The sequence below is a fragment of the Orcinus orca genome, chromosome 12, assembly GCF_937001465.1.
Source record: "Orcinus orca chromosome 12, mOrcOrc1.1, whole genome shotgun sequence".
NCBI classification, from domain to species: domain Eukaryota; kingdom Metazoa; phylum Chordata; class Mammalia; order Artiodactyla; family Delphinidae; genus Orcinus; species Orcinus orca.
This window is the reverse complement of record NC_064570.1, coordinates 9294403-9321793: the sequence shown is the minus strand read 5'-3', so window position 1 is coordinate 9321793 and position 27391 is coordinate 9294403. Positions and strand designations below refer to the sequence as shown.

The 27391-nt window shown below is 41.2% G+C and overlaps 1 protein-coding gene across 5 annotated transcripts in view; it reads left to right on the top strand.

The window, feature by feature from the left end:
• SNX9 (sorting nexin 9) overlaps positions 1-27391 on the top strand; it is a 91412-nt gene that overhangs the window by 21511 nt on the left and 42510 nt on the right. For 4 of the 5 annotated variants that reach the window (XR_004476429.2, XM_004263680.4, XM_033404181.2 and 1 more), the window contains exons 2-4: positions 16590-16676; positions 20075-20149; positions 21372-21494. Coding sequence is in view for 4 of the 5 variants with exons in the window: in XM_004263680.4 (XP_004263728.1) it covers positions 16590-16676; positions 20075-20149; positions 21372-21494 (285 nt within the window). In the remaining variant the exon portion in view is untranslated. Of the gene's footprint in view, positions 1-15754; positions 15985-16589; positions 16677-20074; positions 20150-21371; positions 21495-27391 lie in introns of all 5 variants that reach the window. The other variant, XM_033404179.2, reaches the window with a different exon arrangement.

Below are 27391 nucleotides of genomic sequence, written 5' to 3'. Positions count from 1 at the left end.
CATATCTGTTGACAAAATGAATGCGTACCTGCCCCCTAGCTTCGGTCTGGTATCCGGCCATCAGCTTTAGCGACCACAGAGCATCCCAGGAGAGTGCAGACTCTAAACATTGCCTCTGATGGCTTTAAGCAGAAAAACCTAGGATGCTGGAGGGAAATTCTTCCCCAGAGTCATGGTAGAGATTTAGGAAAAGTATAAGAAACGTTCAGGATAAGCATTGGCATTTTGCAAAACAGAGTTTAGTTTATAAACGTAAGAGATGTATGATTGTCTGTTAAATGGTTTTTGGTTCTTAAGCTGGGGCGGTAAACCTAGACTAAATGAAGTTTTTCATCCCAAGAAAACTATGATTTCTATAATCTCAAAACTGAAATAGTGAGATGAGATTTATTTGGAAATGGCAATGAATTCATTAACTTGAACATCAGACACCTAGTAGGTAGTGGATACCATACTATGTGGTAAATGGATTAGTAATTCATTCATTTAACAAATATGCATTTGCGTGATTGCTGTGTCAGGCACTGTGCTGAACACGATAGAGAAGGAACTTACAGTTTAGTAGAGAATGCACCACAGGTAAACAAGCAAAAATAACACCGTGTAAATACAATCACGGGGAAGTACGACGTAGGCCCAAAGGCAGGCTGTAGGAGAGATCCACAGCAGATGTCGGAGGTCACAGAATGTTTCCCACAAGTGAAATCTAAGTGAATTAAGGGGCATGAAACATGAATAGGATTTGATCAGGTGAAGAAAGAGGGAAGGTATGTACAGGTCTGGGATTCATCAGTGTAAAGATGGCAAGTGGAAGTTGTCAGGGTGAATATCATGCAGGAAGAGTGTGTCCAGTAAGAAGAGCACAGGATCCTGGGGAACATAAACTTTTATAGGGTGGCCTGTCTCCAAAAAGAAGCCTGAGAAAGGAGAAAAGGCAGAAAACCAGAAGAGGTCACGTGTGGCGAAACAAAGGGAAGAGTGTTTCAACAAGAAGTGGATGGCGGTGTCCTTTGCAGCCAGGAGGTGGAGTGAGCTGAGGGCCACGTAAGTCCACTGGGTTGGCCCCCACAGGAGGGTTGCTAGTGGCCTCTACAGAGCCATTCCAGCGGGGTAACGCGGGCGAAGCTCAGCTACTGTGGGGTGAAGAGTGAGTAGCAGATGAGGTCGACACAGTGAATGCGGACAGCGCTTCTTAACATTGGAATTTCTTTTGAATGGATAAAGAAGATGTGGTACATACATACAATGGAATACTACTCAGCCATGAAAAAGAAAGAATGCCAATTACAGCAACATGGATGGTTGGGATAGAGATGATCATACTAAGTGAAGTCAGTCAGGAAGAGAAAGACAAAGACCATGTGCTGTCACTTATATGTGGAATCTAAAATAAGACACAAATGAACTTATCTACAAAACAGAAACAGACTCACAGAGAGAACAGACTTGCAGTTGCCCAGGGGGTGGAGGGGTAGGAGAGGGATGGATTGGGAGTTTGGGGTTAGCAGATGCAAACTATTACATATAGGATGGATAAACGACAAGGTCCTACTGTAGAGCACAGGGAACTATATCCAATATCCTGTGATAAGCCATAATGGAAAAGAATATTAAAAAATTATATATATGTATAACTGAATCATGTATAACTGAATTTTTCTGTACAGCAGAAATTAACATTGTAAATCAACTATATGTCAATAAAAAAATAAAATAAATAGAAGTAATAAAAAAATTCAAATTTCTTAGAGATGTTAAGAGAAGGCATTGGTCAAAGGAATATTTGGGGTTGAGGTAGGAATTTTTTCTTTTTAAAGATGTGATGGACATGAGTGGTTTAAATGCTAATGGGAAGGAAAGAGCAGAGAAGTTTAAAATGATGGAGTAGTTAGAAAGTGTATCTGGCTGAGAGCCTCCCAGTATACAGTGTAGGGTGTGGTTATCTTTGTAGTTTGCTGAGGGAGTTTTCTCCTGGCCTCTCTCCTTTCTTTCTCTTTTTTTTGTTTTGTTTTTGTTTTGGCCACACTGAAGCTTGCGGGATCTTAGTTCCCCGACCAGGGATTGGACCCTCGCCCTCAGCAGTGAGAGCTTGGAGTCCTAACCACTGGACCGCTAGGGAAGTTCCTACTTTGTTTTTTGAAGTTAGAGCCAAGGTCATGTGCTTACATGTAACTCCCCAAAGCGCCCTAAAGCAACAGATTTCAAGTGGTTTTACAATGTGAAGCTCATCACATCTGCTCTGTGTGCTTGGCGTCTATATTTAAAGTATTTTACTTTGCTTAAGGCTTCTGGCAGAGCACTTTTGAGATCATCTCTTTGTTTCTTTGACTTTTCAACCCGTATTACTGCTAGCTGCTGGTGGCTGTGAATGTGTTTGGGTGTACCATCAGCCACAGAAGGCTAATTCCGTAGAAGGAAGCCAGTGCAGTTAGCGTACCATTATTATTCTTTTTCCACAATTGTACTATTTATTTGTATGGACCTTTAAAAATTATGGTAAAATATATATAACATAAACTTACTATTTTACAGGCAATCATAAATCTCTTGAATTTATAAACTAAACTCTGTTTTGCAAAATGCTAATGTTATCCCAGATATTTCTTAATTACACTCGTGGAGGTTGTCCTACCTGCTCCTTCTGGTGGTTCTTCCTTGGGCAGTTTATTTGCTGCATGTGCTGATCAGTTCTCAGTTGGAGACTCTGAGGGAGGGTCCCTCTGCAGATCTCCAGAACAGTGTCTGTGCAGCTCTTTCCTCTCCCACACTCTTACCTTGTGAGCACTCACCTCTTGGGCCTCCCCTCACTCCCATCTTTGCGTCCGCAGTGCCGAGGTTGACAGCCTTTGCCTGGGTTTCCCTTCCCTGAGCTTCCGGGAAGCGGTGGCAGTTCTTGGGCTCGCCTGGTTTTCCCCCATCTCTCAGGGATCGCTGTCCTGTGCTGCCTGTTGTCCATTGCCTGAAAACTGTTATTTCATAGATTTTGCTCAGTGTTTGAGGCATTTGAAGCTGGAGAGGATATCCAATACCTGGTGTACCATTTTTTTCTGACATTGAAGTTTTGCCCACTATCTATTACGAAATTTTTGTCTACTTCCTGAAGTGTATATATTTTGTTAACTGGTCCCAGAAAAAGGCCAACTTATCTTCAGAAAAAAAGGGCTCCAGTGTCCTTCTTCCGTCTTCACTGCTCACCCTTTCCTGTCTCTCGTGTGGGGTAGTTTTGTAGTGACACCTACCTGCCTGCTTCTTCCACGCACATCCAGAGTCAACTGTGCAGGCGTTCAGACATCCTGAATCTTGGTTCTACTATTAGGCATGTATTTGATGCAGTCACCCTGCCAGCTGGTGGTTCAGTCCTGGTGGAAAGTCGGCGTCCACTTCCTTCTGCTGCCCCATCCTGTATCCTAATGTGAGCTAGAGCCCCAGCAATAGTACTGCCATCTGTTCTCGCCTTTCATTCCTTTACTTTTAAGTCTTCTATCTCCTTATACTTAAAGTGCATTTCTCATAGATAACATATAGGCAGGGTCTTGTTTTTTTATCAAGTTGACAATCTCTCTTTTAATTCGAGTGTTCAGACTATGTTTAATATAATTGTTGATTTGATTTTGTTCAAGTGTACCCTCTTGCTGTTTGTTTTTTATTTATTTGCCCCATCTATTCTTTGTTCCTTTTTTTCCTTGCCTTCTTTTAGATTAGTTAATAGTATTCCTTTTTGTCGTCACCATTGGCTTACACATACATGTTTCTTCCCTCCCTCCCTCTCTCCCTCCCTCCCTCTCTCCCTCCCTCCCTCCCTCCCTCTCTCCCTCTCTCCCTCTCTCCCTCTCTCCCTCTCTCCCTCCCTCCCTCCCTCCCTCCCTCCCTTCCTTCCTTCCTTCCTGTGAGTGCCCTGAGGTTCATCTAATGAACTGGTTATCTTAACACATTCTGACTTCAAATAACATTACAGCACTTTGCATATAAGAACTCTGTAACAGTATATATCTCTTTCCTGTCCTTTGTGCTGTTTTTTTGTTGTGCATTTTATTTCTCAATATTATAAACCCCACAATACACTGTTGTTATTCTTGTTTCAAAAGTCAGTTATCCTTTCAAAGTCAGTTATCTTTTAGGGAAATTAAACAACAAGCATTTTTTTTTATATGGCCCACGTACTTTCATTTCTGATGCTCTTCTTTCTTTCGTGTAGATTCTGGTTTTTATCTAGTATAATTTTCCTTCTGGTTAAAGAGCTTCCTTTAACATCTCTGGTAGTGTGCATTTGCTGGTGACAGATTCTCTCAGCTTCTGTTTGTCTGAAAATGTCTTTCTGTCACCTTTAGTTTTGAAGGATGTTTTTGATGGATGTAGAATTCTAGGTTGATATCTTTGCTGTTTTTCACCACTTTAAAGGTGGATTTTGTCTGTATTGTTTCTGATGAGAAGTCTGCAGTCATTCTTTGTTCATGTAGCCAGCTCCCGCCCCCACCTTTGGCTGTTTTTAAGATATTTCTCTTTATCGCTGATGTTCTGCAATTTCATTAGATCTCTTTGCGTAGTTTTTTGTTGGGTTTTGTGGGATTTATTCAGCTTCTTGGGTCTGTGGGTTGTGTTCTCATGAAACTGAAAACGTTCTGCCATCGTACTTCTTCCTTCTGTTCTGCCTCCCCACCCCTCTGGCATCGCAGTTGCATGTATGTTAGACTGCTTTCTGTTGTCTCACAGGCCACTGCCCAGGTTTTTATCCTCTTTTCTTTCTGCTAATAGTTTCAACTGCTGTTCAAGTTCACTGATCATTTCTTATGGAGTATCTAATCATCTTTTAAGCCCATCCAGTAAAATTCTTTCATTTGAGAAACTATAGTTTACAGTTCTGGTCATTCCATTTGGTTCTTTTTTATAACATGCATTTTTCTCCTTATTATGATCATGTGTTCCTTTAAGTCCCTGAATATATTTATCATAGTTATTCTGAAGTGTCTGCTGATTTTCTTAACGTCTGTCATTTCTTGGTTTGTTTCTATTGACTGATGTTTTTGTCCTGCGTTACATTTTTCTGTTTATTGGCTTGTCTATTCATTTCTTGTTGATACTAGACATTGTGTTGGCATGTTGCTGAGTGTCTGGATTTTGCTGTCTCCCTTTAAAGGGTGTTAAAGTGTGTTTTGGTAGGCAATTAAGTTACCTTGGAATCAGTTCGATTCTTTCAAGGCTTACGTTTAAGTTTTGTTAGGATGGGTCCCGAGTAGCCTTACCCTGAGGTACATTTCGCCCTACCCCAGCCTGAATGGGGTCTCTGCCTTGAGTGCTTTGGGTGTATTCAGTGGAATTTCCCCACTCTGGCCAGGCAGAGCTCTAGTGTCTTGCAGTTCTGCCTGACCTCTGAGAATTTTTTCAGCCTGCGGCTCCCCTGGAGTTGTTCTTTGCTCAGCCTTAAAGCCGTGTGTCCAGCTGTGTGCAGTTCAGTGTCTGTCAGCAGACTCAAGGGGACCTTTGTGCAGGTGTCTAGAGCTTTTTCTCTGAGTAGCTCCTTTCTGGTAGTTTGTCCTCAGGTTTCAGCTGCCTTAGCCTCCTGGAATTCTGGTCTCTGTCTCTTCCACTTAGCAGGACCTATGCTTTCTGCTTGGAGCTCCCTGCTTCTCCCAGCATGTGTGTCAGAGAGTGCCACCAAGCAGAAAGCTGGAGCCTTCATGGGGCTCATCTCATGCTCCCCTTCTCTCAGCGTTCCCTCTCCCGTGCGGCCCTTTTGCGCAGTATCTGGAACCTGTTATTTTGTGTATTTTTCCCAGTTTCCTGGAGGTTTTTGTCTGTATGAGGTAACCGAGCAAGTCTAATACCAGTTACCCCATTGTGGCTTTTGCTCTTTGATTTTAATTTGTTGTTTTCTTTGTTGTTTTGGCTGTGCTGTGAGGCTTGTGGGATCTTAGCTCCCTGACCAGGGCTTGAGCCTGGGCCCTTGGCAGTGAAAGCATGGAGTCCTAACCACTGGACCGCCAGGGAGTTCCCTTGATTAGTTGCTTCACTACTAGATTTTGATATATCACTTATTCATTTTATGTTCTAGTTTTTCTCTTCTCTTTTTATTTTAGTTGGTCTGTACTATAGCCTTTTTAACCCCTCCTTTTAATAGTTTTATCCTAAAAGGCCCTCGGTTGATTCAGGTTACACAAGGAAAATGATGAAGTTCTAGGGCACAAGTTTATTTTTTTGCCATTTCGCATATGTTCAGTGTTTCACAGTTTATCCACAGGGTCTCCAGATAGCAGTAAAGACTGCACTGTAGCGTGGATCCCCTTCCTGTGCTTTCCCTGGCACACAAGCGAACTTTCTGAGACTCGCTATTGTTTGAAAAATATGGATTTAGGGGAAATTGCAGTCCACGTAAGGCATTTGAAGCACTGAGTATAATAGAATATTTTGATAGATTCCTTTGTGGGGACTCATTTCTCTTAACTTTTATGAGATAGTGTATTTTTTTCTAAATGGGATTGTTGGAATATTCAGTACAAAGTAATCAGTGTAGTAAAGGGCTAAGTAGTACTTGCTGGTGATCACTAGCATAAGAGAAAGGAGACTAATAGCTAAAGCAGGAATTTGTTTTATGGGACAGTTTAATCTTTCATCCTAATGAGGAAAATAAGTAAGGTACTTTGTGCCATTTTGGAAACTATGCTGAGTTTGTATTAAAGAGCTGGATGAAAATGTTAAAAATCTGGGCTTCCCTGGTGGCGCAGTGGTTGAGAGTCCGCCTGCCGATGCAGGGGACACGGGTTCGTGCCCTGGTCCGGGAAGATCCCACATGTCGTGGAGCGGCTGGGCCTGTGAGCCATGGCCGCTGAGCCTGTGCGTCCGGAGCCTGTGCTCCGCAATGGGAGAGGCCACAGCAGTGAGAGGTCCGCGTACCGCAAAAAAAAAAAAAAAAAAAAAAGTTTAAAATCTTTAACATACGGTCTCTGGCTATTGATTTTTGTTTGTGGCCTTAAAGTGCAGAAAATGAAGTTTTGTCATTCTTTGTTTTTCAAGTCATGGTATGTTTCAGGTACCCTTTTTTAAGTGAGCAGAATACATTTGGGACAAGTTCATTCACAATTTCTCAGAAAAAAAATCCCCTTGGGATTTTAGATGAAACAGCATTATATTTATAGACAGACATCTTTATGGTGTTTTACCTTTGTTCTCAGGAACACGGTGTGATTTATTGATAAGATTTTCTTTACTAAGGTTCTTCATGCTTTTGGTTATCACTTCTTTGTATTTTTTTGTTGTGGTTGCTCTTGGGAATAACCCCCAATTATTTATATATTTTTATATAAAGTTTTTAAAAATCAAGTTATTATTTAGAGAGAAACTATTGATTTTTGCCAGTTTATTTTAAAATTGGTCTCCTGATTGAATTTCATTATTCTAATATTTTTTCAAATGCTCGGGGTTGAGGGATTCCTCGTGGACCACCGTCAGCATTGCTGGATCACCCCTACCTTCATACACAAATTACACATGGGGGGGGTGCTGTTTCTGGTTGACCCCCCTCAGGTGGGTCTGGTTCTCATATAATCTGGTGCAATAACAGACTCCAGAATCACCTTTTTGTGGGAAAAAGTAACCCGACACTCAGCTCTTTCCTTTGAGCTTTCAGGCCAGTTCTAGAGCCCATGGTGGGCTGGAAAGAAGACACAGTTAGGCAACAATTTTTAGCACATGCAGAATGTATATATAATGTTCAAAAAAGCCAAAGGTCATGATAGCTAACATTAATTGAGCCCTTTGTGTCACAAGACACATGCTGTTGGCCTCATCATATTCTTGAGGAATCTGAGACAGAGACTTGAAGAAATTGAGCCAAGTTTACAAGGCTGGTAAAACGGTACAGTGGGGAGTTGAACCTGCGTGGTCTGGCTCCAGAGCTAGCTCATAATCGCTGTGTTGCCAATAATTACATTTCATCCCCCTTTTGGGGGAGAAATGAAAAACATTGTCAACACACAGTGCTGGGCGGCAGGGGTGGCAGGGACAGACACAGTTCCTGGGAATGTTTATGTTTCCTACCTGTTGTCTCTGAGGTTTGGGATTTGGGGTGCTGTTTGCTGTTAAACTTTTACCTTTTTTTCTACAATGCACATGTCATTTTATAATCAGGAAAAACAGTAAAGCTATTTTAATTTGGAGTGGGGGTGAGGTTATTTTCTTAACCACAGCTAAGTAGGTTTTCCTGTGCTTTGCCCTGGAGGTTGAGTAGTAGATTGGTAACCTTGCAGCTGTGATAAAGAACAAGGTAGGGGACTTCCTTGGTGGCGCAGTGGTTAAGAATCCGCCTGCCAGTGCAGGGGACACGGGTTCGATCCCTAGTTCGGGAAGATCCCACATGCCGTGGAGCAGCTAAGCCCGCGTGCCACAAGTACTGAGCCTGCGCTCTAGAGCCCGTGAGCCACAACTGCTGAGCCCTCGTGCCACAACTGCTGAAGCCCATGCGCCTAGAGCCTGTGCTCCACAACAACTCATCACAATGAGAAGCCTGTGCACTGCAACAAAGAGTAGCCCCCGCTTGCTGCAACTAGAGAAAGCCCACGCGCAGCAACGAAGACCCAATGCAGCCAAAGAATAAATTAAAACAAAAAAAAAGAACAAGGTAGATGTGCTGATATGAAGAATCCTAAGATTGAATAAAACATGAAATGTAGAGGCGAACGTGAAATATAGAGGCTTACGTGTACTGTGGTTCTGATGGGTTCTGTGTGTGTGTGTGTGTGTGTGTGTGTGTGTGTGCAAATGCACATGTCAAATGCAGAACATTTTGAAGGATACTTTCAAATCTATTAGCACTTGTGCCCTTTGGGGAGAAGAGGAATATTTTCTAACTTTTCCTCTTTTAACTTCATTATATTTTTTTATTGTTGTAAAAGTGCCTGTGAGTGTGTGTGGGTGTGTATCTATATATATAGTGAAATAACAGTACTCAGAATGAGAACTCCAGAAATGTGTAGATTTTAATACAGATTCGGATTGCCTTTTTTTTTTTTTTTTTGGCGGTACGTGGGCCTCTCACTGTTGTGGCCTCTCCCGTTGCGGAGCACAGGCTCCAGATGCGGCCATGGCTCACGGGCCCAGCCGCTCCGCGGCATGTGGGATCCTCCTGGACCGGGGCACGAACCCGTGTCCCCCTCATTGGCAGGCGGAGTCTCAACCACTGCGCCACCAGGGGAGCCCTCGAATTGCCTTTTTTTGAGTTAAACTCTGGAGCATTTTGTGTTCTCTTGTAACTGGGGAAACATTCTCAAGTAGAATGTGGTATTTTCAACAAGATTATGAGCTTCCTGGGTAAAGATACAAGGCAGTGCTTTTAATTATTTTTTGACTAAACAATAAGTTCATGTTAAGAAAACACACACACTTAAAAAGGTATTGATATGAAAAGGATAACACTGAAAATTCCTCTCCTGTTCCTCCCTTCCCTCAGCCAGCTGTCTTCTCAGAGGCAGTGTTATCAATTTCTTCTATATCCTTACAGAGATATCCTATACATACACAAGCAGGTACATTTTCTTCCTTTTTTTTTTTTTTTAACACAATGGTTATACCTTGCTTTATTTTCTCACTTAATATATGTACATTAGAGATGATTCCACATGTGAAAAATAAGCAAACCCTTCTTCTTTTTTGTTGGAGTACATGGTATTCCATTCCATGGAGGTGCCCTACTTGACTAACCAGTCCCTACCTTTCAGTCTGGGCCTGGTCCTTTGCACTTGTAAACAGTGCTGCAGTGAATAACCTTTTGCAAATGGGTATTTCTAGAGGAGGAATTCCTGGAGGTAGAGTCTCTGAGGAAGAGAGTTTGCATGTTTGTGATTTTGATAGGCGTTACCAGGCTGCCTCTCACTGCCATCAGCACTACGTAAGAATTCCTGTTTCCCTGCACCTGCACCCTCACCCACGCAGTGTTGAAATCAGAGTTTTGGTTTTTTGCCAATCGATAGATGGGAAATATTTGTTTTATAAGAGAGGTTTTACATTTTTAAGAGCCTTTTATTTCTCACTGATTTGTAGTTACCCTTCATAGAGTAGGAGAACCAACCTTTAGTCTGTGATAAAAACTAAATATTTTTCCTGGTTTGTCATTTGTTTTTTATCTTGTTCACAATGGCTCTTGCCGGGCAAGGCAGGTATGTGTTATTTTGGGAGAAGAGGAGTTTCTCCATCTCTCTCTTTTAAGGACTTCAGGATTTTGTTCTGTACTTAAAGTCCTCCTCCACTGCAAGATTATTTTAAAAACTCACTTAAGATTTCCTTTGGTTCTTTTTATAGTTTCCTTAAAATCCTTTTTATTATGGAGAAAGTCAAGCATACTCAAAAGTAGGATAGTATAATGAAGCCTCTGTACCCATCCCCCAGCTTTGGCAACTGTTGACTCACCTTGTTTTGTCTGGACCCCATCAGCTTCCTTTGCTCTTGCATTACGTTTGAAGAAATGCCAGATACTTTATCACTTCATCTGTAAATATTTTAATGGGTATCTCTAAAGATGGGAAGTCCTTTAAAAATATAACCACAATACTATTTTGATACTTGAAAATTGACTACTTTAAAATATCTCAGAGCCCTTAAGTGTTCAAATTTTCAATTGTCTCAAATATTATCATCTTTTTTGCATTTTGTTGGACTTAGAATCCAAATAAGGTGGGGAGGGACAAACTAGGAATTTAGGATCAACAGATACACAACACCACATGTAAAATAAACAACAGGACCCACTGTATAACATAAGGAACTATAATATCTTGTAATAACCTATAATGGAAAATAATATGAAAAAGAATCTCTCTATATAACTGAATCACTTTGCTGTACACCTGAAACATTGTAAATCAACTGTATTGCAATTTTAAAAAATGAAAAAACGAGTACGATGAAGAGAAATAGATTTAAAAAAATAAGAATCCAAATGAGGTATATATAGCAGTCATAATCAATTGTCTAAGCCTCTCAATTTATAAGTTCCCTCACTTCCCTTCCTCTTTGCCCCCATACCTGGGCTTGTTTTTGTCTTTGAGATCTGTTTGTTAGAGAAAATGAGTTCTGTGATTTCCTACATCTGGATTTTCTTACTGCATCCTCATTGCAGAGTGTAATATATTCCTTTGTATGTCTTGTAAATTGGTACTAGGATCTAGAGGGTCAATAAGATTCGAATTCTTTTTTCAAGTATGTGACTGGCATTGTATTCCATCAGAAGGCAAGTAGTGTCTGGTTGTCTTTTGGATGCACTGTGCTTAGATGCATTAAATTATTAAGGATTGAAAAACGATGTTCTAATTCTATTATTCCTTTTTCATTTATTTCATTTATCAACTGTCCTTCAGGATCATCCTTGCTTTTGCATATTGCACTAAATAATAACCTTGTACACACGTGCACAGGTGCAGCTAGAGAATGGATTCGCAAAATGCGACTTCTGGATCTAAGGGTAAACGTATCTTGAAAACTCTATTGAAGTAGGATTTCTCACTTATAAGATGAGCAGAAATGCAAAAGTTGGGTAATTGATTCTGTTTGTGAAACTGCGGAGAACCGTTACATTCATATATATTGCCGGCAGAGGTTTAAATGGTACAATCCCCAGTGGAGGGAAATGTGGCTACATCTACCAAATTAATTTGTCTTCCTTTATGTGTGGAATTGAGCATTTTTTTCACACATAAATGGTGTAAGGGCCATTTATATTTTTCTATGAACTGTGTATTCCTCTGCCCATTTTTTCTGATGGGTTGCTGAGCTTTTTCTTGAGTTCTATATGCTTTTTAAGATTAAAACTTTGCGATAGGAATTGCAAAGATTCTTCTGTAGTTCATGTTTTATATATTTAGTGATTTTTGGTGATAGTGATGTTATGTGTGATATGGCCAGTTTGATGCCACCACATCAAATAACTAATGCTTTCTTCTGATTATTCTTCTCTAAAACACATAAAGAAGCTTTGATCTGGGTGAGTTTGGGTAGAAAGTTTCTTAAAATCATCCCAACCTCCAGCTGCTCGATTACAACATGGCCTCAGTTCAGAGGATTCCCTTGGTCCAAGTATTCCCAGAATCGTTGTGCATGAGTGGAATAGAGGCTGGGAGGAGTAACATGGAAGTGGATGGTACAATTTGATTGGTTTATTGTAAGTATTCAGGATTTCTTCCCCCTTGCGATTGTATAATTGCCCTTTGTTACACACAGATTTAAGATTATTCTAAATGTTTCTTGGAAACATATTCCTACACTCAATGAATTTCTATTTACATTTCTGTTTGCCTTGGAAGTTTCTCAAGCTACTTGTCTGGTTGACCAGTTAGAACATTCCTCTAAGTGCATCATATTTCAGGATGACAGATATAAACCCATTTTAGGAAAAACGTTTTTAAAAGAACATATCGATTTTACTGGTAGTTTATTCTTGAAATTTTTACATAAGAAAATTAATTTTCAGCCATTCTCGATGGGTGCTACCAGTTCTTTTTAGAAAATTCTTCTACTGGGAAAAGATCTTTTACTAGAACAACTGTTAAAATAAAACCTTCGTAGAACTCAATCATCTTCACTCTAATCCTGAATAGTTTATCAAGCACATTGCTTGTAAACATTTAAGGAAACAAACCAAGTTTATTTCCTTACTTGGAAATTTTAAGAGCAACATGCCCAAAACATAATTAATTGATGCATGTCTCCTTGGAAAGAGTTTTTTTATCATGTGCAGCTGTCTTGGACCTCAGCCGTGCCATATTTTAACAGTTTTACTGATGGTACAGGTGAAACTATGGAAAGCATGCTTATCAGGCTTTCTAATGACTCAGCAGAAAAGGATAAGGGATAATTGGATGGTGGTTTAGGTATTCAGAAAACTCTTAATAGGTTGGAGCAATGGGCTGAATCTAACAAGATGAAATTTTACGGGGATATTTTAAGATTCTTTATTTGATTCAAAATAACAAGGATTTAGCAACGGCTGTTGAAATCACAGATTGATAGAAACTGAAAAGCATTTACGCCTTAACCACTTATAAAAAAGACAAATACATCTATGTATATCAGTGGTATAATAATGCTCTCAGGGTCTGTTAGAGTGAGTTCTGTTTCTTCTGATGATGTTGTGGATTAGGTAGAGACAAGATATAGGAAGTCATTAAATATGTAAATTTTATAAAAAGTGTCAAGAGCATCTTTAAGTAAAACAAGCTTGCCATTTAAAAAGATAAATTAATTTTATAGAAATATCACCTACATGCAAAACTTCAGTTCTCAAGGGTGTCAGATTAATAAGGGATCCTTCAGTCCCCGAATTTCTGAAGGTTTACATATTTTACTCATTTTTTTGATTGAGTGTCTCTGCTTTAAAGATGGGAGAGCTGCATCGCTGAAGGTTTACTGCTTTTTCCCAAGATTTAATTGTGATTTATGTGAAAGAAGCAGATGTGTAAGAATGGGAGCTTGTCTTCTAACCCCCATATGAAATCTTTTTGCTGCCAGTTTTTTTGCTATTTGGAACTGTTTAATTCTCTATTATTGTACATTTTAGGTTTTGTTTTGCAAAATAGGAAATACAGCAATAAACTTATGTACCGTGTTTTTTTATTTAGGATGTTTTCTTAAAAAATTCTTTGGTTTGGGATTATTGGTTTGTATCAACTTGGACTCTCTAGATTGCAACTGACAGTCTGAACTCATAAGCACAAAAGGAGATGCACTCGTTACTGTGAGTGAACCATCCACAAGGGGAGAAATGGCTTTGGGCTTGTCCTTCAGGTGCTCTCATCAGGATACTGTTTCTCTTCCTCATTCCATTCTGCATTCCCCCCACTTCATTCTTCAGACTTGTAGCCGCCGGCAACATTTTCAGAGAAAAAGACCCACTCTCCCAGCATCCCTGTCGCATTCTGATTTTCCCTGTTTGGCTTATATGCTCACCAGTCATTTGGAGCCAGGCAGGAAGTTTCCAAAAGGAAGGGATGTGGAGCAAAGTAACAGATGTTTACAGCATGGGTCCGAAAGAATGAGGTATGTTCAGGATGATGGGTTCTGCACACATCAGACAGGTGTGTGTGGCACACTTAGAATTCTGGAACGCTTAGCGCCTGGAACACTTAGATTAAAGCTGTGAATCCACTGTTTATCTTACTATATCTAGATAAAATAACTTATATATAGGATTGCTATCTACCAGCCATTCGCTTCCTCTGTAATACTTTTTGAAATCGCTGTTTGAAGAGATTAATTGTGGTTGACGGTATGTATTCAGTATACGGTATGAAGTTATCTACTGTGTGGAAATTTAGCTCTTGAATATACTTGGAGTCATTTTTTAATGTACAGCTAACATTGGAAAAGGCGGTGTAGAAAAATGACGTTTTCTTTCAAAGACCACATCAGAAAATAGTTGGGCAGATTGGCAGTTGAGGTCGAGGTCAGCATCTTTATCTGTGTGGGTCCTGTAGTGGCGGTGAAGGCAGGAAGGTGAGGAAACCTGGAAGCCAAGGAGGGACAGGAGAGAGAAGGAGTGGATAATAGGAGGGTGCCGGAGGTTTCCAGTCTGGCCTAAACTTTGTAAGAAGAGTTACTCTTATAGGCTGAATGGCCTTTTTTTCCCCTTCCTGTTGACATTCACGCTCATTTGGGGACGTGCTTTTTTTTTTTTTTTTTCCGGTACGCGGGCCTCTCACTGCTGTGGCCTCTCCCGTTGCGGATCACAGGCTCCGGACGCGCAGGCTCAGCGGCCATGGCTCACGGGCCCAGCCCCTCCGGGGCATGTGGGATCTTCCCAGACCGGGACACAAACCCGTGTCCCCTGCATCGGCAGGCGGACTGTCAACCACTGCGCCGCCAGGGAAGCCCTTAAATCTTTTTGTTCTCCAAAGTTAGTCTCAGTTATAATTCTTTTTTTTTTTTTTTTTTTTTTGGCGGTACGCGGGCCTCTCACTGCTGTGGCCTCTCCCGCTGCGGAGCACAGGCTCCGGACGCGCAGGCTCAGCGGCCATGGCTCACGGGCCCAGCCGCTCCGCGGCATGCGGGATCTTCCCGGACCGGGGCACGAACCCGTGTCCCCTGCATCAGCAGGCGGACTCTCAACCACTGCGCCACCACGGAATCCCTGATGCTATTTCTTGACTGACAGACGGTACACTACCGTTTGTTTCCTTCCAACATTTTATTATGAAAAATTTCAAGCATGTAGAAAAGTTGAACTCATTTTCCATTGGGCACTGTAAATCCACTATCTATTGTAGATTCTATAAATAACATTTTACTTACTGTACCTGCTTTATCACATATTCCTCCATCAGTTCATCTTATTATTTTTGATGTATTTCAAAATAAATTAGTATTGGGGATTTTTTTCCCCCTAATCTTTTATCACAGGAGATGAATCCTTGATTCCTGTTATAAGGATTTCAGACTCATTAAGCAGGTGTGGAGAAAGAGCCCTGGCCAGCAAAAGGGCCAGCACAGTTCTTGCCATATGGTCGGTGTGCAGCAAATACTTGCTAAAGGAATGCAGTTCCATTAGGCTAATTTGTCTAGTCCTGTAGGCAGACTTCATTTTGCCTCATAGGACAATTACTTTTAAAACAAACCATGTTAGCTAGGTTCATGTGGCCTCCAATTTATAAGGTGGACTTGCTTCTATAAGATAGTCCATGAAAGACAGTTATTTAGAATTTGAAATGGATTAAATATATGTAATATATTTATTATATATCATAAAAGTATATGTAAAGTATTTGTATTTTTACAACAGTGGTTGTCTCTCTTGGAATACGTGCCTGGCAGTTATTCCAAGGAACCCACATCTCTGGGTTGGTGCCTCAAGGATCCGCTTCAGGAAGACCCTGAAAGGGCAACCCCACCTCACATCAACCAGAACAGCTTCCCTTTAGTCTGTTTTCTATGAAATTCAGATTCCATTGCAAGGAGAAGTGTGAAAATCACAGCTGCTCAGGTTACCCGACCACTATACCAGAGCCCTAGGTAAGTCGTCGTATAGTAGGAAGTATTCTGGTAAAAGAGTATGATGTATCTTGCTGCCCACATCTTACATTTCTGCGTTTAGCTGGCCAGGGATGCTGCACTCTCAAAATTTATCCTAGATAAAGAACAGTGAGAGTTTTCATAGCAAGGGATTAATCTGAAGATGATGAATCTGATGTGGGTACATATTTATGTGTCCGTGGAGATCCCTCAGGCCCTGAGATTGCGTGTTCCCAGAATGAACAGTATCTGTATTTCTACTTCTTACCTCCTAAAAGAAAGGCCATGCTCTTTTCCCCTTGATGAAATGGGTTTATTTTCAGTACTTTGGGGGCCGATGTCTAAATGCAGTGCGGGCAGCTACCAGAAACCTTCCCTGTTTCCAGAGCAGAGCAGGGCTCTCACCATTGGTTTCATTCTTCCTCACAGATAGGGCTGATGAATCATTTTTGTACTATGTCTTCCTTTCTTGCAAAACAACTGCAGTCACGGTCATGATGTGTTGTTCACACCAGCACACTTACAAAGTGAACGGTATAGGTGGTTCTTTTTTGACTGTTACGTTTACATTTGTAACTTCCTCTTTTCTTCTCTACTTCCAATAGGCTCGGGTTATGTATGATTTTGCTGCTGAACCTGGAAATAATGAACTGACAGTTAATGAAGGAGAAATCATCACAATTACAAATCCGGTAAGAGAACTGTTAGGTTTAAATCGGTCCCTTAAGGACTTATTTTTAAGATTTTATTTTTTTAACAGGTTGATCATTCAGACCCACATGAATTTCTTTCCTGTTGCTTGTGAAGTATTGATATTGAAGTAATAATCTATTACATAAACACTGAGAACAATTAAGACCCCCTAAAAAAAGCTGGATGGGGCTCCATCAGGCAGAACTGGAGCGACATCCGGGACAGATCCCAGCTGGACACAGGTATAGGGATCAGAAAGTGACCAGTGTTGGTTAGCAGCCTCAGCTACCATTTATTCATGGCCTGTGAGCCAAGTGTTTAGCTAAGTACTATGCATATATTTTTTGATGTATTTTCTCTGTGAACTGTGTGAGGTAGGTATTTTTAATCTCTTTTTACAAATGAGGGTAATGAGCCTTAGAGAGGTTAAGTAACTCGACCAAGAGCCTTCTGCTTGTAAGTGGCAAAACGGGATTCAAAACCACATCCAGCAATGAGGAGCCCGCGCACCACAACGAAGACCCAACGCAGCCAAAAATAAATAAATAAAATTATAAAAAAAAAAAAAAAAACATTATTTGGGCTTCCCTGGTGGCGCAGTGGTTGAGAGTCTGCCTGCTGATGCAGGGGACACGGGTTCGTGCCCCGGTCCGGGAAGATCCCACATGCTGCGGAGCGGCTGGGCCCGTGAGCCATGGCCGCTGAGCCTGCGTGTCCGGAGCCTGTGCTCCGCAACGGGAGAGGCCCGCGTACCGCAAAAAAAAAAAAAAAAAAAAAAAAAAAAACCACATCCACTGGCCTGTAAGCCCTGCTTTTTCTTCTCTGCAGGGGACACTGCAAGTAAACAAGCGTCCCAGGAATATAGGTATATATATGCCAGTAGGAGATGGGCTGAGAAAACAGGCTCTTAGAGCCAAACCAGACAGGACCTGAAGCCAGGCTACAGCCTTGGATTTCATTTGGGAAGCAGTGGATTCACTTAAGGGTTTTGCTTGGTTTTATTGTTGATATTGTTGTAGGGAGGTGACATGATGAGACCTGCACTTCAAGGAAGTTAATCTAGCGGAGGTGTATTGAATGAATTGGTGTGGCTGGAGCCTAGGATCATGACCTTGGGTAGTAGCGATAGGAGTAGAAAGAAGATGGATGCAGGAGGCTCTGGAGAGTCAGACCAGGAGGACTTGGTGCCTCATTAGATACTATTGGTGAGAAATAGTCGGGGATCCCCCTGAGGTTTTTGGCCTTCACACCCAAGAGAATGGTGCAAATGAATTTATTAAAGTACGTAAGTCAGGAAGAAGAGCTTATTTTTTAAATGTTGAGTTTAAAGACTAATAAATAATCAACCCTGTCCTATAGCTTTGCATCAGTTTAGAAATAGAATTGCAGAGCTAGAGCTGAGGGCTGGAGATAGGCTGGCTCCCTGGACATCTTTGAGCAAGCATGTCAAGAAAGGTACCAGGAAGGCCAAGGAGACTCTGGAAGAGGAAGGAAGAGATGCACCTGTTCCACCAGGTGGGAGGGAGTGGGGACTATGGCAGCACAGAGACCAAGGAAGGAGAACAAGGAATGACCAAGAGGATTGCGGTTTCTTAATGTTGATAGTATTTTTTTAGACCTATTTTATATGTTTTAGATTAAAAAAAAAAATTACTGGTTATAAAAAGTATATGTAGTTTTATATAATATGCCAGGTATATATAAGTAAATAGGTTCTATTTTTAATCATAGAAGAGATTAAAGATTCTTTTATCTACTATTGATTTTTTTTTTTAAATGAAGAAGCATTCTTCATTTCTTGGTAAAATAGTATTTAAGTTGCTGTTGTGGTCAAGAAATGGACAAAGTTGTGGCTTAAAATGACTTTTAAAAAGACTATGTCATCTAGATTCAGGTAGGTATTAACTAATTAGGGTATTATTCATGAATTTAAGATAACCCTTACTATTTTAAGAGGAAAAAGTAGGACTTTGCTGAAGTAACGTTGAAAACTGGGAATCCTGTTATAGAGTATGTTATTACTGATATTTAGTTTATTAATATTACTTATCCAGGAGAGTTAAGGGAGTATGGACCAGTTAGTTTTCCTAAACAACAGGCAATCCCAGAGCTTAGCGGCTTAAACAGATAATCGATGGCTGTTGCTCGGGAATCCACAAGTCAGCGGGTGGTTCTCCTCACCTGGGCTCGCCCGTGGGTCTGCAGTCACCCAGTGCAGGGCTGGGGCAGAGTACTCCAACATGGCCTCATCTGTCTGGCATTTCTCCTGCTGGGGGTTAGCTGGCTTTGGGTGGGGCAACGGGGAGATTGGGCCTTGTCTCTGTCATCATCTGGCAACTCAAATTTATCCTCATAGTAGCAGTTTTGGAAAGAAGAGCGAGCTGAAGTGTACAAAGCTTCTAGAGGCCAGCTCTGAACTCACCCCATATTATCTCCACCTCATTCTGTTGGCCAAAGAGGTCACAAAGGACAGCCCAGATTCTAGAAGTAGGGGTGTGCATTCTACCTCTACCCCTTTGCTTTCTACCTCTCGACAGTCAGAGCTGCAAGCCATTTTTGTGATCTACCACAGACCAGTACATAGAAAGGAACTACAAAATGATGGCATTCTATTAATAGACTGTTTTTCAGTCTTTGATCGGTTGTTCAAGTTTGAGTTTTCTTTTTAGATTATATCATTTTCTGATGTAAAGAGAAGGCTTAAGAATTTAAAAATTTGAACAACGTTAGCTCTGCAGGAATGAAAAGGTTAATGTTAATTACTTTTTTTAAAAAAATAAATTTATTTATTTATTTATTTTTGGCTGCGTTGGGTCTTTGTTGCTGCATGTGGGCCCCCTCTAGTTGCAGCGAGCGGGGGCCACTCCTCACTGGGGTGTGCAGGCTTCTCATTGTGCTGGCCTCTCTTGTTTTGGAGCACGGGCTCCAGTCGCGTGGGCTTCAGTAGTTGTGGCACGTGGGCTCTATGGCGCAGACTCAGTAGCTGTGGCGCATGGGCCTAGTTGCTCCGCGGCATGTGGGATCCCCCCGGGCCAGGGCTCGAACCCATGTCCCCTACATTGGCAGGCGGATTCCTAACCACTGCGCCACCAGGGAAGTCCCTACTTTTTTATGTATAACAATTCCCAGAGCAAAATATCTGCAGGAGGGCTTCCCTGTGGCACAGTGGTTGAGAGTCCGCCTGCCGATGCAGGAGACATGGGTTGGTGCCCCGGTCCGGGAAGATCCCACGTGCCGCGGAGCGGCTGGGCCCGTGAGCCATGGCCGCTGAGCCTGCGCGTCCGGAGCCTGCGCTCGCAATGGGAGAGGCCGCAACAGTGAGAGGCCCAAAAAAAAAAAAAAAGAAACTGCAGGAAATTCCAACTATAATCTTTTTTTTTTTTTTAACCTTTTTGAGGATGTTGGTGGAGGATGGCTGGAAGGAAGAAACAGCAAAGGAGAACGAGGGCTTGTTCCCACAGACTACGTTGAGGTAAGAGCTTACTGTCATTTATTAATTAAATCTGGTCGTTGTCATATATCTTTTTATGAATTATCAACTTAAAGGACAGGACTGGAAGATAATGAAAAAATTCCATTGTAAGAGTAATACATGCTGATTATATAAAATGTAGGAAATACATTGAAGTAGAACCAAGAAGAAATATTACCTATAGACTCAGGCTCCAAAGAGTGACTTCAGATATTTAGATTAAGTTCCTTCCAAGGATAGCGACTTTTAATTATTCTGAATAAAAGTCTCTATTTTTCCCTTTGCTAATATTGTGTAGTAGCTGCTGCCTACAATACTGTTTACTGTAGAATTGATTCACAAAGTTTAAGTAGCAGACTGTTTGAAGTAGCTTTCCTCTCCCTGTGCTAATTTAGGACATCTCTCTCAGTTCCTTCTCCCACTCCCAAGGACGAAGGGTCTTGGATGGGCTGCTGTGAGCTATTGCCTGGTTTAAGCTCTGTTGTGATAGATGCCAAGGATAGTGCACAGCCCCTGAATGAGCCCTCCCTGCCTGGGACACACCCACTCAGCTGACAAACCCTCTCTGAGTCAGCCTCCTGGCACCCCCTGCTGGTTGTCCAGAGGTCACTGAGCTGAGTCCTGGGTACATGGTGAGCTTGCCTCTCATCCTGGGTGATAGAAAGAAACTAAGGCTGTCTGGTGCCCTGTGAGTAAAGTTGGAGTGAGATGAAGAACAAAGTTGCCTTGAGCTCCCCTCTAGTAGAGAGAAATAGTGCCCTGGGAGGATGTGTGCTGGGCACTGCCTGCAGAATGGGAAGGCTGTCTGTTGCTCCTGACTGAGAGTTGGCTGGGGGAGTTTTGAACACTCCGGAGAATCTGATGAAATCTCAGACACCCCACCTTTTCCAGACAGTTTCAGAGGGTTCCCAGGCCCCTGAACCCAGTCCACGTGTCTCATGTTTATGTCGTGTTTGACCTCTGTGCACTGTGCATTCAGGATCCTAAAAATTAACAAGAATGAGGAAAATGGGAGAATTTAAGTTGATACTGGCATAAGTTGCATTTCTAGAATTCTGCATACTGACAGAAAGGAATTATGACATCTTCTTGGGCTTGCTAACCCTTTAAGAATAGAAATCCCTTTTCCATATTAGTTGACAGTTCTTGCTTGCCCTCAGGGGCTCTAACTCTGAAATAACTCTCATCTGTGAAGATAACTGTGGTTCTTTCTCATGTTCAGATTTTGCCCAGTGATGGAAAAGATCAGTTTTCTTGTGGAAATTCAGTGGCCGACCAAGCCTTCCTCGATTCCCTCTCAGCAAGTACAGCTCAAGCCAGCTCATCAGCTGCCAGTAACAACCAGGTAACTCTTACCCCGTCATCCTGCTGGATGCGACTGGCTTTACTGAGCGCAAAGCACGTTTTTGAAAGCTTGTGCTGCATTATAGCTATTGCCGTTCCCTGAAAGCGTAAACAGAGTAGCTGTTGACGTGTTATTTGTGTGGCATTTCTTGCTGGGTTTTAACAAAGACTGTTTTTAGAGTTGATGATTAACTAGAAGGCGGGGGTGTTCATTGAGAGTTGCTTGTAAAAGTCTGGCATGGTATGAATACAGACCCTATAGATTGCGAATATCCTCTCACTTGAGGGCGAGGAAGGAAAAGGGTCCTCTGCTGAGGCGCAGCGGTCAGGGTCAAAGGTCTGGCTGGAACAGGACCTGATTTCTGTGACCTTGGCACGTTACTTGCACTCTCAGCTCGAGCCCCCTCTTGCAGATGCAGTGCATGTACAAGTGGCTGTAGATCCAGCAGTTGGTACCGTTATGGTGCTGCTTCTAGAAAACTTAGAAGAGTGGGATAATTTGAGAAAACTATGCTGCAAGTTCACAGTAGTTGTAAGGAATTTGACCAGTTCAGGTGACTCTGCCTGGTTCGGTTATTGCTCAATGATTATCCAGAGCCAGTGTCTGTAAGAAAATTGAGAAGATGGATATGGAAGTGTTACTGCCTCCTACATCTTTAGAAATGAATGGCCTTTAGGAGATGTTACTTCTTGACATTTTTAACTACATAAAAGGCTTTAAATTAGGTAAAGCCTAATAATCATATCACTTATGATTATTTGCTTACAGCATATTTATATCTTAACCTTTTAAGAGAGTTTTTCAAAGTACTGTTACCATATGTTAACTGCAGATTTTATACATTTTTAAATAGCTTTTGTGGACATCCTAAATTACACATTGTCTGGCTCGGATATTTAAAATTCAGAGGCGAGGTTATCACCAGAGTTGAGCATTCTCCCATATTTTGTTAATCTGTAATACGTAAGGATATTGGTCAGTGACTGGGGTAGAGGTAGATAATGTGGCTGCATCATCCCAACCCCCATTATGATAAAGGGTGAAGAAATAGTAGCTAACCCTTACTTGGCGTTTTACCAGGGATTCTTAGCCTGGGAGCTGTTAACGTTTGGGGCCTGATGCTCCCTCCCTGTGATGACTAGCTGCGTCTCCGGCCTGCACTCACCGCTCTCCTTGCCTCCCCCCACTGCTGCCCCAACCCCGGTTACAGTCACCAAAATTGTCTCCAGTTGTTGCCAAATGGGCAAAGTCAACCCAGCTGAGAGTCACTGAGTTTTACAAAAACATCAGTGAAAGGGTTTGCATTAAGTAAAAATGACATTTCAATGGAATTATAATGAGATGATCATAGAATAAGTGAAGGAAACAAAAGATGGGAATATTCATCTTATTTTAATTCGGGGACCTGTTTCAAATATCTCAAGGTAGACTGAAGTACTTTAGCTCATAAACACAAATTCAAAATCAGGCTCAAATTTTATGTTACGAAGAAGACTCCTCAGTATTTAAATGTAACAATAGAAACTGATCAGCGTAAGTGTAATTTTTTTCTTCCAGGTTATCTTGAAGAAAATATAACTGACTTTTTTTTGAGGTTAGGTTTTACTAATCCAATCTGACATTAAATCTAATCAGATCCTTTGAAAGCAAAGAAAAAAATGAACCAAATCAAGGAGTAACAAAATACAGAAAGCATGACCATAATTAATTAATTAAAACATTTGAATAAAAATACTTTCAGCAGCCGTCTATGCTCTCAGTTATCCGGGATGTGAGAACAACTTAAATGGGCCAAAACTGTGGTACGTTCTATAAATACCATTATTAATTGGCAGCTTTTAAAAATGTGGCTGTCAGGTGTGCCCGTTATTTCATTTTCTGAATGTCAGTAAGAAAATACTATTTTTGTTCCAGGGATACGCCTCATGGGCCTTTCTAGTTAGTCTGGCGTTGTGTTAGTTCCCAGAGGACAGTTTTATTTGGAGATAAGTGTGTCAGAGGAGCCAGGCCTCTCCTCTCTGCCGTCAGGCAGGCAGGGCCCCCCTTCAGCTCTGTACGCTGTGCACACTCTCTAGTCAGTATCCCTTGAGTCTCCTCAGCACCACTTGTTTTCAGTTTGGCCTTCTTCTTGCACAGGCAGGTTAAAGCCTCACATTCAGCTACTGGTTATCCAGCTTTCTGACTGTTGTATCTTTTAAACCGTATCTTTTTAGAGAGATCTCTCTAAAAGGTAACATCCGTCTGCAGATGTTCTTGAATAACTTATTTTGAGCCTGTTATTTTTTAATTTGTCTGAGTCTTCACTGACTTTGTATTTTTAAGCTATACTGCATTTCACAGTAATTAGTTCATACATTTATTTATAACTTAATATGTAAAATAGCACTTCCTTTTGTTTTTCTTAAAACTCCTAATTTCAGGTTGCTTGGGCTACCTTCTGGTTCTAGCTTCTTACTGAGCAGTCACAGAGGTAAGTGCAGTGACTGGTGTAGAGGTAGATAATGTTGGTGCATCATCCCAACCCCCGTTACGATCTTTTTCTTTCCTTTCTAGTATGTACGGGAACCCTTTACCTGTAGAACACAGTCCAGCCACTTGGCTGAGGTAGAGACGAGAACTGTAAATGTCAAAGGAGTATAATGCATTATTCTTTAAATGTGTTGGAACAATTTAATTTGCAAAATGATAGAGCTGTTTTATTTTTTTAAGTACTTGGAAAAAATATAGGTAACATTTTTTTTCATTAACTTTGGAATATAGAAGGTCTTTCTAAGCACAGCACAATTTCTAGCAGCCATTAAGGAAAGAATTGATATATTTAAGTCAAAAAGTAAGGGGCTTCCCTGGTGGCGCAGTGGTTAAGAATCCTCCTGCCAGTGCAGGGGACATGGGTTCGGGCCCTGGTCCAGGAAGATCCCACATGCCGCGGAGCAACTAAGCCTGTGCGCCACAACTACTGAGCCTGCACTCTAGAGCCCGCGAGCCACAACTACTGAGCCCGCGTGCCACAACTACTGAAGCCCACACGCCTATAGCCTGTGCTCTGCAACGAGAAGCCACCGCAATGAGAAGCCTGTGCACCGCAACGAAGAGTAGCCCCCGCTTGCCGCAACTAGAGAAAGCCCGCGCGCAGCAATGAAGACCCAACACAGCCAAAGATAAATAAATAAAAATTTCTTTTAAAAGTAATGTTCAACTAGGAAAAAAATTTCTAACATGCCAGAGATGTCAGCTAATTCTGTTAATATCCAAAGAACTCTTATAAATCTGTAGGAAAAAGGTAAACAACTCAGAAGAAAAGGGCAAAGGATATGAACAGATTTTTCATTGGAAAAGAAATACGAAGAGCCAATAAACATAGGAAAATGCTCATTTTGAAATTCTTCTATCAAATTAGCAGAGAATTAAAATGTTTTCACTCCTAGTGTGAAGAAAGGCGTGTTCAAATAGGCATTCTGGTATGAAGCTGGTAAAGGATAAATCGATGAAGCTTTTTGGAGGCCAGGTTGATAATATATATTAATATTTGAGGTGCATCTGCTCTTTGACCCAGCACTCTGAGTTGATCTTCCAGCTCTACTCTCAGAACACAGCCGTCTGGGCAGGAGAAGAGGTTTCCTGCAGCACTCTTGTAACAACAAAGCCTAGAATGTGTGCCTCATCAGTAGGGGCTGGTCAGATAGACTACAGGACAGCCACACCATGGGAAGCAGGGCTGCTTTTAGAAGAATGAGGGTAGCTTCAGATATACAGATATGGATGAATGGGCTTTTAAAAAGGCATATCACTATGTGTAATGTTATCTTTATTGTGTTTAAATATATACACACCACAGATGCAAATTGTGTAGAAAAATTATTGAAGGATATCCAAGAAATGAGTCAGGTTCTTGTTTTCTTTTTCTATTACAGATTTTAAGTTGGATGAGGACAGCTATTGCAGTACCTTTAGAAAAGAAGAATGGTTTTTAATGGTTATTACTGGTTTCATTATTAGTCATTTATCTGATATTTTGCAGTTTCAGGAGCATTTCCTGTTAGTAGCTGTGCCGCTAGAATGAATTAACCCGCTGGTGGAAATGAATCTCAGACATTATTACCAAACATGTGTTAATAGCCGTCCTCATTTGGGTTTTCTCCCAGCTATTAGTGTTTAAATAATATCATTGATTATAAAAAGGTTCTCAGTGTAGATTTTTTTAAAGACTCTTAGATTACTGCCTCTTTGCAGAACTTACTTTTGAGAAATTAATGGGAAGTTTTTGTTTGTACCTTTAAAAGAACAATGGGGCTTAAACATTAATTGAAAGTTGTATAAACCTAGATGTTTTATCTGAAGGTTTTTGACTTGAGGGATTTATTTTTCTATGCTTTTTAAACTAGAAAGGTGTACATACTTGGAATAAACTGCTTCTCCTTTTGTTAAAATTCTTGTTGCTTTCTTTATCACACTGTATCCCAGTTGCCCTTGGCTATATCTCTGTTCTTCTGTTTCACGGTTTCTCATCCCATCCTTCCCCCTCTCCATGTGGGTTGGTGCGGTGGGGAGCCTGTGTAACGTTTGGTGTTAGAGCTGGGTTGACAGTCTGGCTGCACTTCGTAAGAGTCGTGGCTGCTTCCTGAACTATCGGAGGACCAGGCCACTGGTATAAAGTGGTGTCAGACTCACAGAAGACATTTAAGAAATATTTCCTTCTTTTTTCACCTCTTCCCTCTCCATGGAACAATCTCAGTCCACTTACCCTTTTTTGTTCCAACCTGTCTCCTTCTTCTACCCTCTCTAACCGTGCAGAAGATTCCCTTAGAAATATCTCTCCAATGTTGAATTTTCTCTGCAGTTTGCTCAGTCTCCAGCTTCTTGTTCAACATCGCTATCTGCCTGTCTCCTCTGTATCTCAGACTCTGCATGAACAGAATCACTCATTATTTCCCCACAAATCTAGTTTCTCTTCCTGACTTTCCCATTTCTGTTTCTCTGAAAGGTTGCTTTTTTCTATGCTCTCTTTTTCATTCCACTTTAAAACCCTGAGTGCCTTTGCGAGCCATAGTTATTGATAGGAGTGTCCTGCATCCTTTAGATGTGTAAGGGCAGGAAAACGCTCGGTTTTAGTCCCAGACCTTGCCTAGATTTTATTCCCAGATCTCATACTTGCTGTGTGACTCACGGTGAGCTTCTTAGCCTCTGTGTGCCTCAGTTTCCTCATCTGTAAGACCTCAAAGAATTGTTGGAAAGAGTAAATGGAAAAAAGTTCTGAAGTGTTTAGAACAATACGTGGTACTTAGTAGGGGTTTAATTATTTTTAACAGTTTGGATATTAAACAAATGCTCAAAGTTAAGTGGGTATTTAGGGACATAACATCTTTTTGATTATTAGAGATTTTCAGTGTGATGGTATTTGTTATGAAGGAACTTTTATTTATTAAGGAATGAGGAAGGAAATAGTAATTTTATGTTGGAACTACATTTTGCTTTCGCATTTCTCAAAAAAAAGTCCATTTTTAGGCCATTTTGTAGTCCATTTAAAAATAAATCAGCAAAAGAAACCTTCACAAAGGCTTATTATTTCATTATCTCAAATAAGGTCTGTAATGCTGTGGACTTCTCATAATTGCTTACTGAGACTTTCTCTTTACAAAACCCCTGTTGCAAAGGTTCTCTCCATTTCCCCACCCTGTCTCCCAGCCACACAGGAATCCCTTTTACTCAGTTACAGGGCATTGTAAGGAGGGTTGTGCACATCTGTATACAGGATTTGTTGACATTTCTCTTCAAAACTGAATTAGGCTGGTGATGTTGACCTTCCATGCTTTCCTGATCCCAGACCCTTGCCTCTTACATAAGACAGCTTTGTGCATCTGGGACCCATTCAAAAATACACACTGGCGAAATTTATTTTT